Here is a 13,486-nt window from a genome sequence, read left to right as displayed (position 1 = left end):
TGCAAGATGAGGACTTTAGCTACTAGGCTACTGTGCCAGGCCTGCCTGCTTTTTTGTTTGTTTTTTTAACCTCAGTCCTTCTCACCCTAACCAGAGGCCCAATTGGGTTTGCATTCCCCTCAACTTTGTAATGTTAAAAATAATTTATTTTTTTAATTTGAAAGGTAGTTTCAGGGCCTGGCACGGTGGCCTAAGAGGCTGAAGTCCTCACCTTGAATGCGCTGGGATCCCATATGGGCACTGGTTCTAATCCCAGCAGCCCCGCTTCCCATCCAGCTCCCTGCTTGTGGCCTGGGAAAGCAGGACGGCCCAAAGCTTGGGACCCTGCACCTGTGTGGGAAACCTGGGGGAAGCTCCTGGCTCCTGGCTCCGGATTGGCCATTGCGCTCACCTGGGGAATGAATCATCAGGTCTTCCTCTCTGTCTCTCCTCTTTTCTGTATGTCTGACTTTGCAATAAAAATACATTTTTTTACAGCAAGGAGGAGAGACAGAGAGGAAGATCTTCCATCCAATGATTCACTCCCTAAGTGGTTGCAACAGCTGGTGCTTCGCCGATCCGAAGCCAGGAACCAGGAACCTCTTCCGGGTCTCCCACGTGGGTGCAGGGTCCCAGTGCTCTGGGCCGGCCTCAACTACTTTCCCAGGCCACAAGCAGGGAGCTGGATGGGAAGTGTTGCTGCTGGGATTAGGACCAGCACCCATATGGGATTCTGGCAAGTTCAAGGCGAGGACTTTAGCCACTAGGCCACGCCGCTGGGCCCAAAATAAATAAATCTTTTAAAAAAATTACTTAGTCTTGTAAAAAAAAAAAAAAAAAGGAAGACTTTCAGAGAGACAGAGAAGTCTTCCATCTGCTGGTTCACTCCCCAAATGGCTGCAATGGCCAGGCTGAAGTCAGAAAGCAAGGGTTCTGGGTCTCCCACAATGGTGCAGGGTTTAAGTGCTTGGGCTGCCCTCCACTGCTTTCCTGGACACACTAGCCAGGTCCTGAATAACAAGCAGAACAGCCAGGACTCAAACCAGGTCCCATATGGGATACCTGCAATACAGACAGCAGCTGAACCCACTTCTTCACAACACCAGTCTCTCTACTCATTAAATAAATATTTAAAAGGAAAATAGGGGACCTGCATTGTGTGGATTAATCCCATATCAGAGTGCCAGTTTGAGCCCATGCTACTCTGCTTCCTATCCAGCACCCTGCTCATTATGCCTGAAAAAGCAGAATATGGTCCAAGTGCTTGGCCCCCTGCCACCCATGTGGGAGGCCCAGAAGAGGCTGCAGGCTTCAGCCTGGCCCAGTCCTGGTTGTTGTAGCTATCTGAGGATAGAAGCGGATAGAAGATCTTTGTCTCACACTCTTGCTCAGCCTTTCAAATAAATCTTGAAAAGTTAAAAGAGAATGGGTGAAGAGAGGGCTGAGGCCAATGCAGTGTGCTATCTGCGCCATTCTTACCCGCACCCCCCGACCTGAATGTTCAGAACCAGCTGGATCCCTCCAGGGCAGCTGGGGGAGAAAGAGACGTGGGACCGCCCAGTCTCCCAGGCCTTGTCCACCATGGCCCTGGTTACTCATTCACTCTGTCCACCTCTGGGTCTTACCTGGCCCAACCTCCCCCACCGCAACAGATAGCATCCCGAGAGGGTTGTTTTCATCGTTTAATTTGTGGAGGGACAAGGATCTAACACCAGCTTCCCTTGAAATGTGTAGAGCTCTGCCTTCCACCTCACCCCCACCCCACCCACCCAAGAAACACCAAACCCAGGGACTCCCTGGTCCTGCACCCCGAAGCAGGTATCCTTGCCCTCTTGGCTCTTTCCCTGCTCAGTGATTCCGTGGAGGATGGCGCCTTCTCCAGTGGTGGAAGGTACCCAAAGTCCAGTGCTGACCCCCAGCACCTGGGCTGGCACTGGCCAGGAGGAAGGGGAGAAGAGGGGAGGACCAGCTGCCAGACAGGTGAGGGGGCTGCCCCTGTCCCAGGAGCCAGTCACAGCTGAGGGATTAAGGCTAGAGGGGTGTCCTGGGAGCTGCCACAACACAAAGGGGGCAGGAAGGCAAGGCACACACAGGAAGCTGGGGGAAGACAGCCCAGCCCAGTCGGGAGTTGGAGGTGGGACAGGGGTCCTGTCTGCTGACCAGAGCTGGCTTTGGAAGGCCTTATACTCGGAAGGGCTTAGAGGCTGGGGTAGTGGCTTGGAGGGTTGCCCTGCTGTGCTTTCCCTCCAGGGCAGGCAGGGGCCCAGGGTGTCTTCTGACACCTTTAGCTCCTGGACCACACAGGCAGGCAGGGAGGCCAGTCCCATGGGCACTGTTGCCCCGGCAGGGCCTACTGTGTCTGAGGCTCCCACCCCTCAGAGCTCCTCATGCACCCGCTCCTGGTCTTCATCTGACTTCAGCTTGAGCTCATCAGCCGTGACTTTGCCATCCTGGTTGCGGTCCTGGTTCTGGAACATGTCCCCAATGGTCTTCTCGGGGTCTTGCCCTGGCAGGAGCCGGCCCTTGCCCTCATTCACTTGAGCCTTGATGAAGGTGGAGAACTGGCAAGGAAGGAAGAAAGTGGGGGTAGGGGAGTGGTAGCACCAAGGTGGAGCAGCATAGGTGGCCCTGGGAGGAGTCCAAGAGAGGCTAGCGGGGGTGGAGCTCTTCCAGGCTCCCCATGGGCGGTGAGAAGAGCGGGTGTGGGGTGTGGCATGGGAGTGAACATTGACTGGCAGGGCTGGGAGAGGAACAGGCAGCACTGGTGCTTAAACCACAGGTAGAGACAAGAAGCTCAGGGTTTGGGAGACTCAGCATGGGGGACGGGCAAGCAGGAGGGGGACAGGCAAGCCGGAGGGGGACATGCACATGCGTGGTGGCCAGCAGCACCATACAAGGTGGCTCCCAGCTGGGAGTGGGAAGTGGGCCCTCACCCACCTCCTCTAGAGGGACCTCGCCATCCTTATTGAGGTCCATGTTTTCAAAGAGGTTGGCAGGAGGATCCTCATGCCACACAAAGAGGTAGCCAGTGGGCAGCCCGTCTTCCCGGGACACCAGCTCTACCTCAAAGCGTAGCACAGCACTGCCAGGGACGCCTCGTGCTATGGATGCAGAAGGAGGCCACAGGGCCTCTGTCAGGTGGGGGCCCACTGCCACAGCCTCAGTCTCCCCTTTGTGGGCCTGGGGCATGGGCTGCTCACAAAACCATCCTGAAGGCTCCCCCATCTGTCCTCCCGCCAGCCATGGGGCCTCAGCAAGCTAGGGACCCTAATCTCTGCCCTTACCTCCACTCTCGCCATGCGCCAGGTGGGGGGGTATAACCAGCTGCCGCCTCTCTCCCACACACATGCCCTGCAGGCCCCGGTCCAGGCCTTCAATCACCTTGTTGGCCCCCAGAGTGGCCTCCTGGGGGGCTCCATGGTCGTGGCTGAGGGCAAAGTCTCAGGTGAGTGGCCGTCCTCACCCCACACCAACCCTTGCCGAGTGGGGTGCCCAGATACCCACAGCCACAGGCTCCCTCCCATCTCGCCTCTGCTCCCAAAGCATGGCCCGGAGCACTCACACCTCCTTGCCTCCGTTTCCCCTCCATGAAAAGGAAACAGCAGCCAAAGTCACTGCCCTTCCTTCCCTCCTCCCCAGAGTGCAGACCCCTCTCGCCTCCCTGGGAACAGTGGGGAGGAAGGTGCTGTGGGGAGGACAGCCCGCCTGTGCCCGGCCCCGGCCCTGCCCTGGACCCACGAGGAGAAGAGATGGGTGCCATCCAGCAGTGAGCAGTTGTAGTGGTAGCGGACAAAGTCCCCCAGCTTGGCGGCCTCTGTCTCATTGCAGGCCTCGGGTGGCCGGGACAGGGTCTGGATTTCCACTGGGTCGGCAGGGTTGTGGAAATCGATGATGTGGACGTCGAAGATGAGCACAGCAGAGCCAGGGATCTTGTCCCCTGAGGCCAGAAAGGGGCCAGTGAGTCCCCTGGGAGCCCCAGGAGAGGCCACCAGATGCCTGTGCAGCCTCTCCTCGTAACAGGGAGGGCAGGGCGTCCCAGGGGAGATCAGCCCCTTTCCACTCATCACCTGGCCACCTGCCAATGACTGGCCCTGCAGGCCCCAATGGCGAGTTCCATTTTACAGATGAGAACACTGAGGCATCCAGCTCAGCTGGGTCTCCGATCCTGGTCTCTACTTCCAGGGGCTACACTGCTTCTGCTCTTTCATACCTCCCACCTCACCACACCGCCAGGGATGGTACATGGGATGGAAACCAGTACCCCCCTGGGCACAGCGGGTAGCTAAAGGGAGGAACTAGCAGCCTCAGGAACAACCCTACCAGTTCCATTCTCTCCGTAGGCAAGATGTGGGGGGATGGTGACCCTGCGGCGCTCCCCGATGCAGGCGCCCTGCAGCCCCTGGTCCATCCCGGGAATGATGTAGCCCTGCCCGATGTAGGTGTTGTAGGTTTGGTTGCGGGAATAGCTGCAGTACAGGGCAGAAAGCACCGGAGGAGTGAGCTAGGGTGCCCAGCTGCTGCCTGTAGGGTGGAGTCGGGTAGGGTGGGGATGGGTTTCCCAGGCTGCCCAACCCCTCCCTCTGCCCTCCTGACCTGGAGTCAAAGAGGGTGCCATCCATCAGTGAGCCGTTATAATGGTAGCGCATGAAGTCGCCCACCATAGCTCGGCGCGAGCAGCCCGGGGGCAGCTCCAACGTCTCCGTCTGCACACTGTCTTTGGGGTTGTGCACGTCGACCAGGAACACATGGAAGACCAGTGAGGCCTGCGGAGGGATCACGGTCCCTGGGGAAGAGACAGGGCTGGAAGTGAACTGGGCCTCCTGCCTGGTGGTGGCAACAGCCTGGGAGGACTGGGAGCTTGCAGGAGACACAGCCCCTGCTCTCCTGCATGCCTGCCCATCCGCTGTTCCCTCTCCTGATCCTCCTCCTGCCTTCCAGGCCCAGCACCAGCTGAGCCTTGGAGTCAGAACAAAGCAAGGCTTGATCTATGCCAGGGATGAGTCTGGCTACATTTCATCCCCTCCCACCTCTCTGGCTGCACAACTTGAGCAACTGTGCATGGAGCCCTAGTTTTCTTTTTCCTTAAAGAAGCCTCCAGAGTCCCTGCTCACCATAGCCTTTCTCTCCATAGGCCAAGAACGGAGGGATGATGATCTCTCTCCTCTCTCCAGGACACATGCCCAGTAGCCCCTGGTCCATGCCCTTGATCAGCCAACCAGAGCCAATGTAGGTGTCGTAAGTGCCGCCCCTGCTGTAGCTGCAGAAGGGTAGAGGTGGTGCTGAGGGGCCCGGCCTCTCCACTACATGTCATGGTCCTCGCCGCACTCCATCCCTCCCCACACGTTTCCCCTCCAGCCCCTACCTGTTGTCGAAGGCTGTGCCGTCCAGTAGTGTGCCGTTGTAGTGATATCGAACAAAGTCGCTGTCCCGCACCATGCGGGGGCAGTGGGGCGGGCGCAGCAAGATGCTCACCTGCACTGTGTCGGCCTTATTCCACACGTCCAGCAGGACCACGTCGAAATAGAGGGTGGCATCCGGGGGGATGAGCCCCGCTGTGAGGGCACAGCAGCTCAGGCAGGACCCGGCCAGGAGTGGACTCAGAGGGTCCTACTGGGCCTCCCTCCCCCATCCCACCGCCTTCCAGCAAGTTGGGGTAGCCGCACATCTGCCACTACTCAGACGCTTGTGCCTGGAGCCTTGGGCCATCTCCTTCCACATCTCTGACCCTGGGGCCCCTGACCCCAGCCTCCCCACCGCCTGGCGCTCCTTACCGACACCGATGCTGCCATAGCCCAGGTGGGGAGGCACGATGAGGCGGCGCCGCTCATTGACACACATGCCCATGAGGCCTCGGTCCATGCCAGTGATGAGGCGTCCCACACCCACCACGATGGCCACCAAGGTGTTGCGGTCATAGCTGGGGGCAGGAAGGGGTAGGTGGGCTAAGGTGAGGGCACACACGGCCACGGCAGCGCTCCCTCTGCCTGGGATCACACACTTGTGCAGGTGTGCCCAGGTGTGCACACACACAGAACTCACCCTGTGCAAGTATGAACCTCTCTGGGTAGGCTACTTCCAGGGAATTGGCTACTTCCAAAGAGACAGGGTGTGGGGGGGCGCTTATTCTCCTGAGATGGCCAGAGCCTGCCTGCCGCCTCTACTTGCTGACAGCAAGGGAGAGGTAAGGATAAGAAGGTGCTGCAGAGTACTTATTGAGCACCTACTGTATGCCAGTCATGCTCACTAACTTCGTGTGGGCTGAGCTGTCTCCTGGGGGCAAGGGTCTTAGAGGGCCAACTCCTTCGAGTGTGGCACCGATATTTGAGGATGAAACAGCTACTTAAAGTGTGTCCCCAGGCTGGCACACAGCTCTGCCTCGCTCCCAGCAGCCCAAGGGAACTGGCTGGCAGAGAACAAGGCACCCCCCCAGGGGTCAGTACCTGAAAGTCCCCAGGCCGGCAACATGGGCAGCAGCACTGGCCTGGTGGAGCTTAAAATGGAGGAGGCAGGGGTGCCAGGAGGCCTGGAGAGGGAGCCCTGGGTGTTACAGCTATGGCCGTGACACGTAGACAGACAGGGCCCCTCTGCCCTCCCCCCAGACCAGCCCGCAATCACACTGCAATGATCTGGGTTGAATGTGCCCCCAGAAGCCATTCTAGTCCAGCCACAGTCACTGGGGACTCAGGAAGGGAGTCAGGCTGGGAGAAAGGGCTGGCTCCCTGATCACCCCAAGGTTTGCCTGCCCCCAACACTATGCGTTGGGACCCCTCCTCATCCCAGCATCACCATGAGGACACCTAGGGCACCTCTGAGAGGTGAGGGCTTGCAACTGGGGCTAGAAGGTATCTTCAGACCCAGAGCACCCCAGGCTGCTGCGTGGGATTAGAGGGCTCACTCCAGGGTGACTGAGGGGATGCAAAGCTTCATAAGGGGCAGAGGCCATCACGGCACTCAGAGTGGACAAGTGGCCAGTCTGGGGTGCCCAGGTCATTACCTCGAGTCAAACTTCTTGCCATCCTCAAAGGTGCCGTTGTAATGGTAGCGCACAAAGTCCCCCATCTGCACCTCCCGGGGACAGGCTCTGGGGATGTGGTACCGCTCAATGACCACATCTTCCAGGGGAGCCCCGGCAGGACTGGCGCGGCTCAGCCCCCTGCCCACAGCCTGCAGCAGCAGTAGCAGCAGAGGGAGCCGGCGGAGGGTGGAGCTGGGGGGCTCCTTGGTGAACATGCTGCCTGCTGCTAGGACCGCCAGCAATGAGGGCCCGAGAGGCAACCGCGGGCGCCTGCCGCCTTCCCCCTCCTCCCCAGCTGGCTCCCCCTCTTCCTGTCCGTCCCTACGCCCGCCCTGGCTGGTCCACGTGGAATGGGGGCTGGGGAGACTGAGCTGGCTGGGCGGGGTGGGTGGTGGTGGAGGAATTGGAGGAGGGGGCGAGGCCGAGAGCCGTGGCGCCAGAGGAATGCAGTGCCCGGCACCCCGCAACCCCCGCTCGCCTTCTTCGCTCTCAGGTCTCCCGTCTCCGGGGCTGAAGCTGAGATTTGAGACTTGAGGCCTTGGCCAGGGAAGGAGGCCCGGGAAAGATGAGAAGTCCAAGTGGACTTTCAAAAACAGAAAGAAAAAGTTCAGTGTCTTTTTCCGGAGCCCCCGGGTCCTAAAGCCAGCCTTCTGGCGCTGTCAACCCCCACCAGGTCCCCCCAAATCTAGGCCGGGCCAGGTGAGGCCTGGAGCGTACTGGCCCCAACCGACCACCTCCCCTGGGAGGCTTCTTCAGGGAGGGGCAGCTGTGTCCCCCAAAGCAAGAAGGACTTGGTGATGCGGGGAGGCCCTCCAAGGAGTGCCTCCCTACGTGCGCCGGGTGAGACAAGTGGGGGGCACAGAAGGGGGCGGTAAGGGACCAGGTCCTGGTGGCCCCTCCCTCCGCTCCGTCAGCTTAAGGGGGTGCAATGCTCAGGGGAGGGGCTTTCCTAGGCTCCCCATCTCTGGTGTGAAACGTTGTCTCAGGCGGCCACCCGCCACCTCCCAAGAGCAGGAGATCGGCTCAACGGAGGGGAGGGGTCAGGACACTCCAGGGTCCCCTCTGCAAAGAAGGGGCACTCTCCCCAGTGCCCGGCGCTAAGACCCAGCAGGCCCGCCCGCCCCGCGCCGGCCCGTCCGCCCCCGGGGCCGGGCCGCCCTAGGAGCTGGGCAGAAGCTCCGGGCGCGGCGGGGGCATGGCTCAGGCGGCGTGGGGGCTGCTGTGGCTGCTGTTGGGCAGCGCCGGGGCGCAGTACGAGAAGTACAGCTTCCGCGGCTTCCCGCCCGAGGACCTGATGCCGCTGGCGGCGGCCTACGGGCACGCGCTGGAGCAGTACGAGGGCGAGAGCTGGCGCGAGAGCGCGCGCTACCTGGAGGCGGCGTTGCGGCTGCACCGGCTGCTGCGCGACAGCGAGGCCTTCTGCCACGCCAACTGCAGCGGTTCCGCGGCCACCCGGCCTCCGCCGCCCGAGCCCGACGCCGCCGGCGCCCACGACGACTGGGCGCGCGAGCTGCGCCTCTTCGGGCACGTCCTGGAGCGCGCCGCCTGCCTGCGGCGCTGCAAGCGGACGCTGCCCGCCTTCCAGATGCCCTACCCGCCGCGCCAGCTGCTGCGCGACTTCCAGAGCCGCTTGCCCTACCAGTACCTGCACTACGCGCTCTTCAAGGTGCGCACGCCCCGCCCGCCTTGGCCGTACCGCGCCGGAACGCCCCGACCCCTTGGCTGCCTTGCTCACCTGCTCACCCCGCTGTCCTCGCCTCTCTCCCCGCCTGACCCCGCAGGCCAACCGGCTGGAAAAGGCCGTGGCCGCCGCCTACACCTTTCTCCAGAGGAACCCGAAGCATGAGTTGACCGCCAAATACCTCAACTACTACCGGGGCATGCTGGATGTGCCAGACGAGGCCCTCACCGACCTAGAGGCCCAGCCCTATGAGGTGCGGGTGCGGGGCAGGGATACGGGTCCTGGCAGGTCCCCATCCCTACCCCACTGACCCTGACATCCCGCCCCCCCCACCACGCGCTCCCCCAGGCCGTGTTCCTGCGGGCCGTGAAGCTCTACAACAGCGGCGACTTCCGGGGCAGCACGGAGGACATGGAGCGGGCCCTGGCCGAGTACCTGGCTGTATTTGCCCGCTGCCTGGCCGGCTGCGAGGGGGCCCATGAGCAAGTGGACTTCAAGGACTTCTACCCAGCCATCGCAGGTATCTGCCGCTCAGACACCTGGGCAGGCCTCTCATCCACATGGCCTGCACACCTGCCTGAGGGCTGGGAACCCTATAGGCCTTGCTGGTACCTCAGACCTCAGGGAACCCTGGGTCAGAGCAGCCAGAGGCCTGGGTGTGGGAGGTGCTGGATCCAGGTGCAGAGGGGACGTCCTAAAGGGGCCCACCAAGGTTGGGCTCACAGAGGGCCGTGCAAGTGCAAGGGTGAGAAGCAAGGTGTGTGCAGAACAGTTTGTAGTGGAAAGTCATACCTTGTCTTGAAGTCTTGAGCTCCAGGTCCTCCAGGCAGGGTTAACCTGAGCTTCTCCTGCCCCACAGCAGGAGGGGAGAGCTGTCAGCGCAAGGCCAGCTCCTCACCTGTGCCTCCCACCCCCAGACCTCTTTGCAGAGTCCCTGCAGTGCAAGGTGGACTGTGAGACCAACTTGACCCCCAATGTGGGCGGCTACTTCGTGGACAAGTTTGTGGCCACCATGTATCACTACCTGCAGTTTGCCTACTACAAGTGTGAGTCTCCTGGGGTGGGGGGGGAGGGGGTAGGAAGCCCACACCTGCTAGTCACCTGTTAGCAAGCAAGCCCTGTCTCACCTGACCCTCTCGCCAGCGCCTCCCTCTCGCACGGCTGAGCCCACTTTCAGATGTGGACATTGAGCTCCATTACTCACATGATGAAAAAAAAAAAGTGGCCCAGGACCTGGGGTTTGTCCTTCTGGAGAGAGATGCTACAGTCAAGTGGACAGCCCCAGGCTTCCCACAACAGAGAGGTGCCCAGATTGAGAGAGAGGTTGCAGCTGGATGGAGGAGCGGCTGAGGGTGGGGGTGGGGAGGGACAGGCAGGAGACCCTTCATGGGTGTGGACGGTCAGGCCACTGCCCCAGCCTTCTCCCGCTGTGCCAGCTTGGGCAAGCAACTTCACTCCTCCATGCCTGAGACCTATACGTGGCAGCATGGTGAGGCTTTCTGGCATTTGCCTAAAACACACTGGTCTGGCTGGTGTCATTGCCGGACTAGGGAAGATCCTTGGGGGGTGGGAGGCAGAGGCGGGGGGCAGGGTGTGTGTGTGTGTGTGTGTGTGTGTGCTGGGGGTGCTAGGGCCACACCCCACACCTGTGCTGCTGCAGTGAACGACGTGCGCCAAGCCGCCCGCAGCGCCGCCAGCTACATGCTCTTCGATCCCGGGGACAGCGTCATGCAGCAGAACCTGGTGTATTACCGATTCCACCGTGCGCGCTGGGGCCTGGAGGAGGACGACTTCCGGCCACGCGAGGTGGGCACCGCCCTTGTAGGCTCCTGTCGATCAGAACCAATCCAAACTGGCCTCCTCAAAAGCCGGGAAGAGAAAAAGGAAGAATGTGGCTTGCAACTGGAGTCTTGGTTCCAGAGCTCAGCCCCTCTGCTCTGGGGTCCCGGAACCATCTCCCATTCTTTTCAAGTCTGCATGGGGCTGGGGTACTGCCCACTTCACCAGCACAGGTCTGGGTCTGCCTGCTCCCCTCCTCCCCTGCGCTTCTTCCCCAAGGACCTCCCCCCACCTCCTATCCCAAATCAGCTGAGGAAACCATCTGGGATCTTGGGTAAGGCTGACAGCAGGGCACTTGGGGCCATAGCCACCTTCCTTGTCAGTGGCAGACATTGCTAGTCAGTTGGGGTGCTCTTTCTTCCTGGCAGGTATGGCTAATCGATTTGGGGCACTCTTTCTCCTTGACTGAGAATACTACTTAACACAGTACTTCAAGCACCTACAGTTATTCATTCTACCTTGGATCGGCCCCCTGCTTCTCGCTGCAATTTTAGTATATGTGCTGCTGAAGTGAGCACAGCCCCTGCTTCTCATCCCTGATGTGAAAGAGGCCCAGTGGACCCAGATCGCTGGGCCTGTCTCCCTGCCATCTGGCAGCAGAGCCCAGCTCACCCCCTGCCCTTGTCCTCTTCCAGGAAGCTGTACTCTACCACAACCAGACCTCGGAGCTGCGGGAGCTGCTGGAGTTCACACACATGTACCTGCAGGCGGACGACGAGGTGAGCAAGCGGCTGCTGTGTGTGCAGGCGTTTAGTCCGGCCAGCAGGGGGAGCAGGAGAGGTCCGTCCGTCCTTCATCTTCTCTCCCCTGCCTCTCGGTGGCCAGGCTCCTGTGCTCTGGACCAGGGGACAGGCCACTCCCTACTGTGCCATGTGAATGAACAAACCCAGAAGTGAATGACTGAATGCCTGTGGGGCTCCCTGGGATGGACCATGTGACTCTGAGTGAAGCTCTCACAGCTTGCATTTCCCCCAGGAGCTGCTGCTAAGTGCTACCCCTTTCCCCCAAGTCCATCAGACACGGGGCCCACCATGTCAGTGCTCAGATGCAGCAGCCTGGCTGGAAAGCCGCCAAGAGAGTCCTAGCTGATTCAGAACACCCATGTGTTCCAGCTACAGTGAGCGAGTGTGCAAAGCACTTGATTTATAAGCAGTGGCATAGGCGCTGGGGGGTGAGGAGGAGGTGATATCTGCCTGCTGTTTACCAAGCTCCCGACTTGGGGCTGGGGGAAGTTCATGAAAGGCGCTGTGGCTTTCCCCAAGCAGCTTACTCTATGTGCTGCTGTAGAGGCCAGCACCACTGGCCCCGTGGTCAGCGTGGGCATCATCCTGGAGCAGGCAGCAGAAAGCTGTCCAGGCACTGGGAGAGATGCCTTGGCCGGGAAGCAGCAGGTGCACTGGGTAGCTCACTGGGAGGCTTAGGATTGGAAGGCAGGGCTGCAGATGCCTGTGGGTGGAGCCTCGCCTTGCTGTTGGACAAGGGGGCCTGAGCCTGGAGAATGAAAGTAGGAGCAGAGGTCCCCTGGGCCAGGCAGAGCTCCATCTAGACTGGCATCCCCTCTTCTCTCTTGTAACGTAGATGGAACTGGAAGAGCCGGGGCCGTCCCCTGAGGCCGAGGAGCCCCCGTCTGATGCTGAGTTTGAAGGGGAAGGTGACTATGAGGAGGGCCTGTATGCCGACTGGTGGCAGGAGCCGGATGCCAAGGGGGACGAGGCTGAGGCTGGTCAGTGATGGGTCCCTGTGGGTGAGGGGGTGGGACTCATGCAGCCCGGGATGGAGGTTGGGAACCCTCCTTTTGGGATGCCCAGCCTGTGAGCCAGTCTTCTCCTGGAGCCAGGACCAGTCGGGACCTGGCCATGCCTATTCGCCCCTCCTGCCAGGACAGCGCCCAGACACCTGTTGGGAGGTGGGGCTGACACCAAAGTTGCTTCCCGCCCTTTCCAGAACCAGAACCGGAACTAGCGTGAGAAGGACCCCACCTTACTCTGCACCCAAGAGCTTGGGAAGCTTGGACTCAGCGGCCCTGCCCTCACCAATCTGGGCAGCAGACAGAAATATTTATTACAAACCTCAAAGGGACACGGCTGATCCTGGCCCACCTCTGAGTACGGCTCCATCCAGGCTGTGTCCTGCCTCGTTGGTGGTGCTGCAGGACACTACGCAGGCTGGAGGGGCTCTGCTGCTCCTCGGATGGACACTCTCCTGCAGGTGAGGGATGCAGCTGATGGCTGGAAGCTCAGTGGGAATTGCAAGGGAACAGGCACACATGGAGAGCACCACACCGAAGTCCAGGGGTCAGGGCGCACAGACAGTGGTGCTCAATAAAGTGTATTGTCGGATGAATCACAGCTCCTGGGGTCCTGTCTCGGTTTCTACAGTGCAGTGGGCAGAGCTGTAGTCTGGCTGGCAGACTACCCCTGACCCCACCCCAGTCTGAGTGAGCGGCGCGTAGGTGTGGACTGGCCACCAGGGGGCGTGAGGACACAGCCTTCCTGTGACTCCTGGGACTATTGCGGTGTCAGGTTTCCAGGGTGGGAAGCGTCATGTCAAAGGACTGAGGGCATTTGTTTCTTGTGTTCTTTGGGCATTTTCTAACCCGGACTCCCTACAGCCAGGCAGAGCAGCCTCACCCTGCCTTCTCTGGCTCTTCATCATCATCTCCTCACTCCAGGGAGAGTTGGGGCCTCAGCTCAGCATCAAGAGGAGCCTTAAGGATCACGCCCTGAGGATTTGGGCATTTGGGGTGCGATGGGACAGCCGGACCCCTTTTGCCCAGTCTTGCATCATTTCTGGGAAAGGGAGGACAAGAATGGCACCCAGTAGCTGTCACTGATTGCTGTGATGCACCCTCCCTTTCCCACAGCAGGGACGCCAAAGGGGCCTCTGGAGTAGGGCTGGGGGCACTGGTGCCCAGGCAGCTAGGCGCCAGTTCTTTGCCACTGTCCACACTGCTGGTCTCTCGGAAAAGCAAG

General features: G+C 60.5%; 2 protein-coding genes across 2 annotated transcripts; one reads left to right on the top strand and one right to left on the bottom strand.

Moving 5' to 3' along the window:
• Positions 1-2,303: 2,303 nt before the first annotated feature.
• Positions 2,304-7,290, bottom strand: FKBP10 (FKBP prolyl isomerase 10). Its single transcript, XM_041000808.1, has 10 exons — positions 6,974-7,290; positions 5,751-5,896; positions 5,342-5,531; positions 5,091-5,236; positions 4,573-4,762; positions 4,300-4,445; positions 3,718-3,916; positions 3,264-3,406; positions 2,917-3,080; positions 2,304-2,540 (listed from the first exon to the last, which is right to left on the bottom strand). The coding sequence occupies exons 1-10, from the start codon at positions 7,207-7,209 to the stop codon at positions 2,355-2,357; spliced, it is 1,746 nt and encodes a 581-aa protein (XP_040856742.1). The 5' UTR covers positions 7,210-7,290; the 3' UTR covers positions 2,304-2,354.
• Positions 7,291-8,189: 899 nt separating this feature from the next.
• On the top strand, positions 8,190-12,481 carry P3H4 (prolyl 3-hydroxylase family member 4 (inactive)). Its single transcript, XM_041001369.1, has 8 exons — positions 8,190-8,660; positions 8,776-8,928; positions 9,024-9,195; positions 9,593-9,721; positions 10,336-10,481; positions 11,150-11,233; positions 12,093-12,237; positions 12,459-12,481. Exons 1-8 carry the CDS (start codon positions 8,190-8,192, stop codon positions 12,479-12,481), a joined length of 1,323 nt encoding a protein of 440 aa, XP_040857303.1.
• The last annotated feature ends 1,005 nt before the right edge of the window (positions 12,482-13,486 follow it).

The sequence above is a fragment of the Ochotona curzoniae genome, unplaced genomic scaffold (genome assembly GCF_017591425.1).
Source record: "Ochotona curzoniae isolate NIBS_2020 unplaced genomic scaffold, NIBS_Ocur_1.0 scaffold_2453, whole genome shotgun sequence".
Lineage (NCBI taxonomy): Eukaryota > Metazoa > Chordata > Mammalia > Lagomorpha > Ochotonidae > Ochotona > Ochotona curzoniae.
This window is presented reverse-complemented; position numbering and strand designations above follow the sequence as displayed.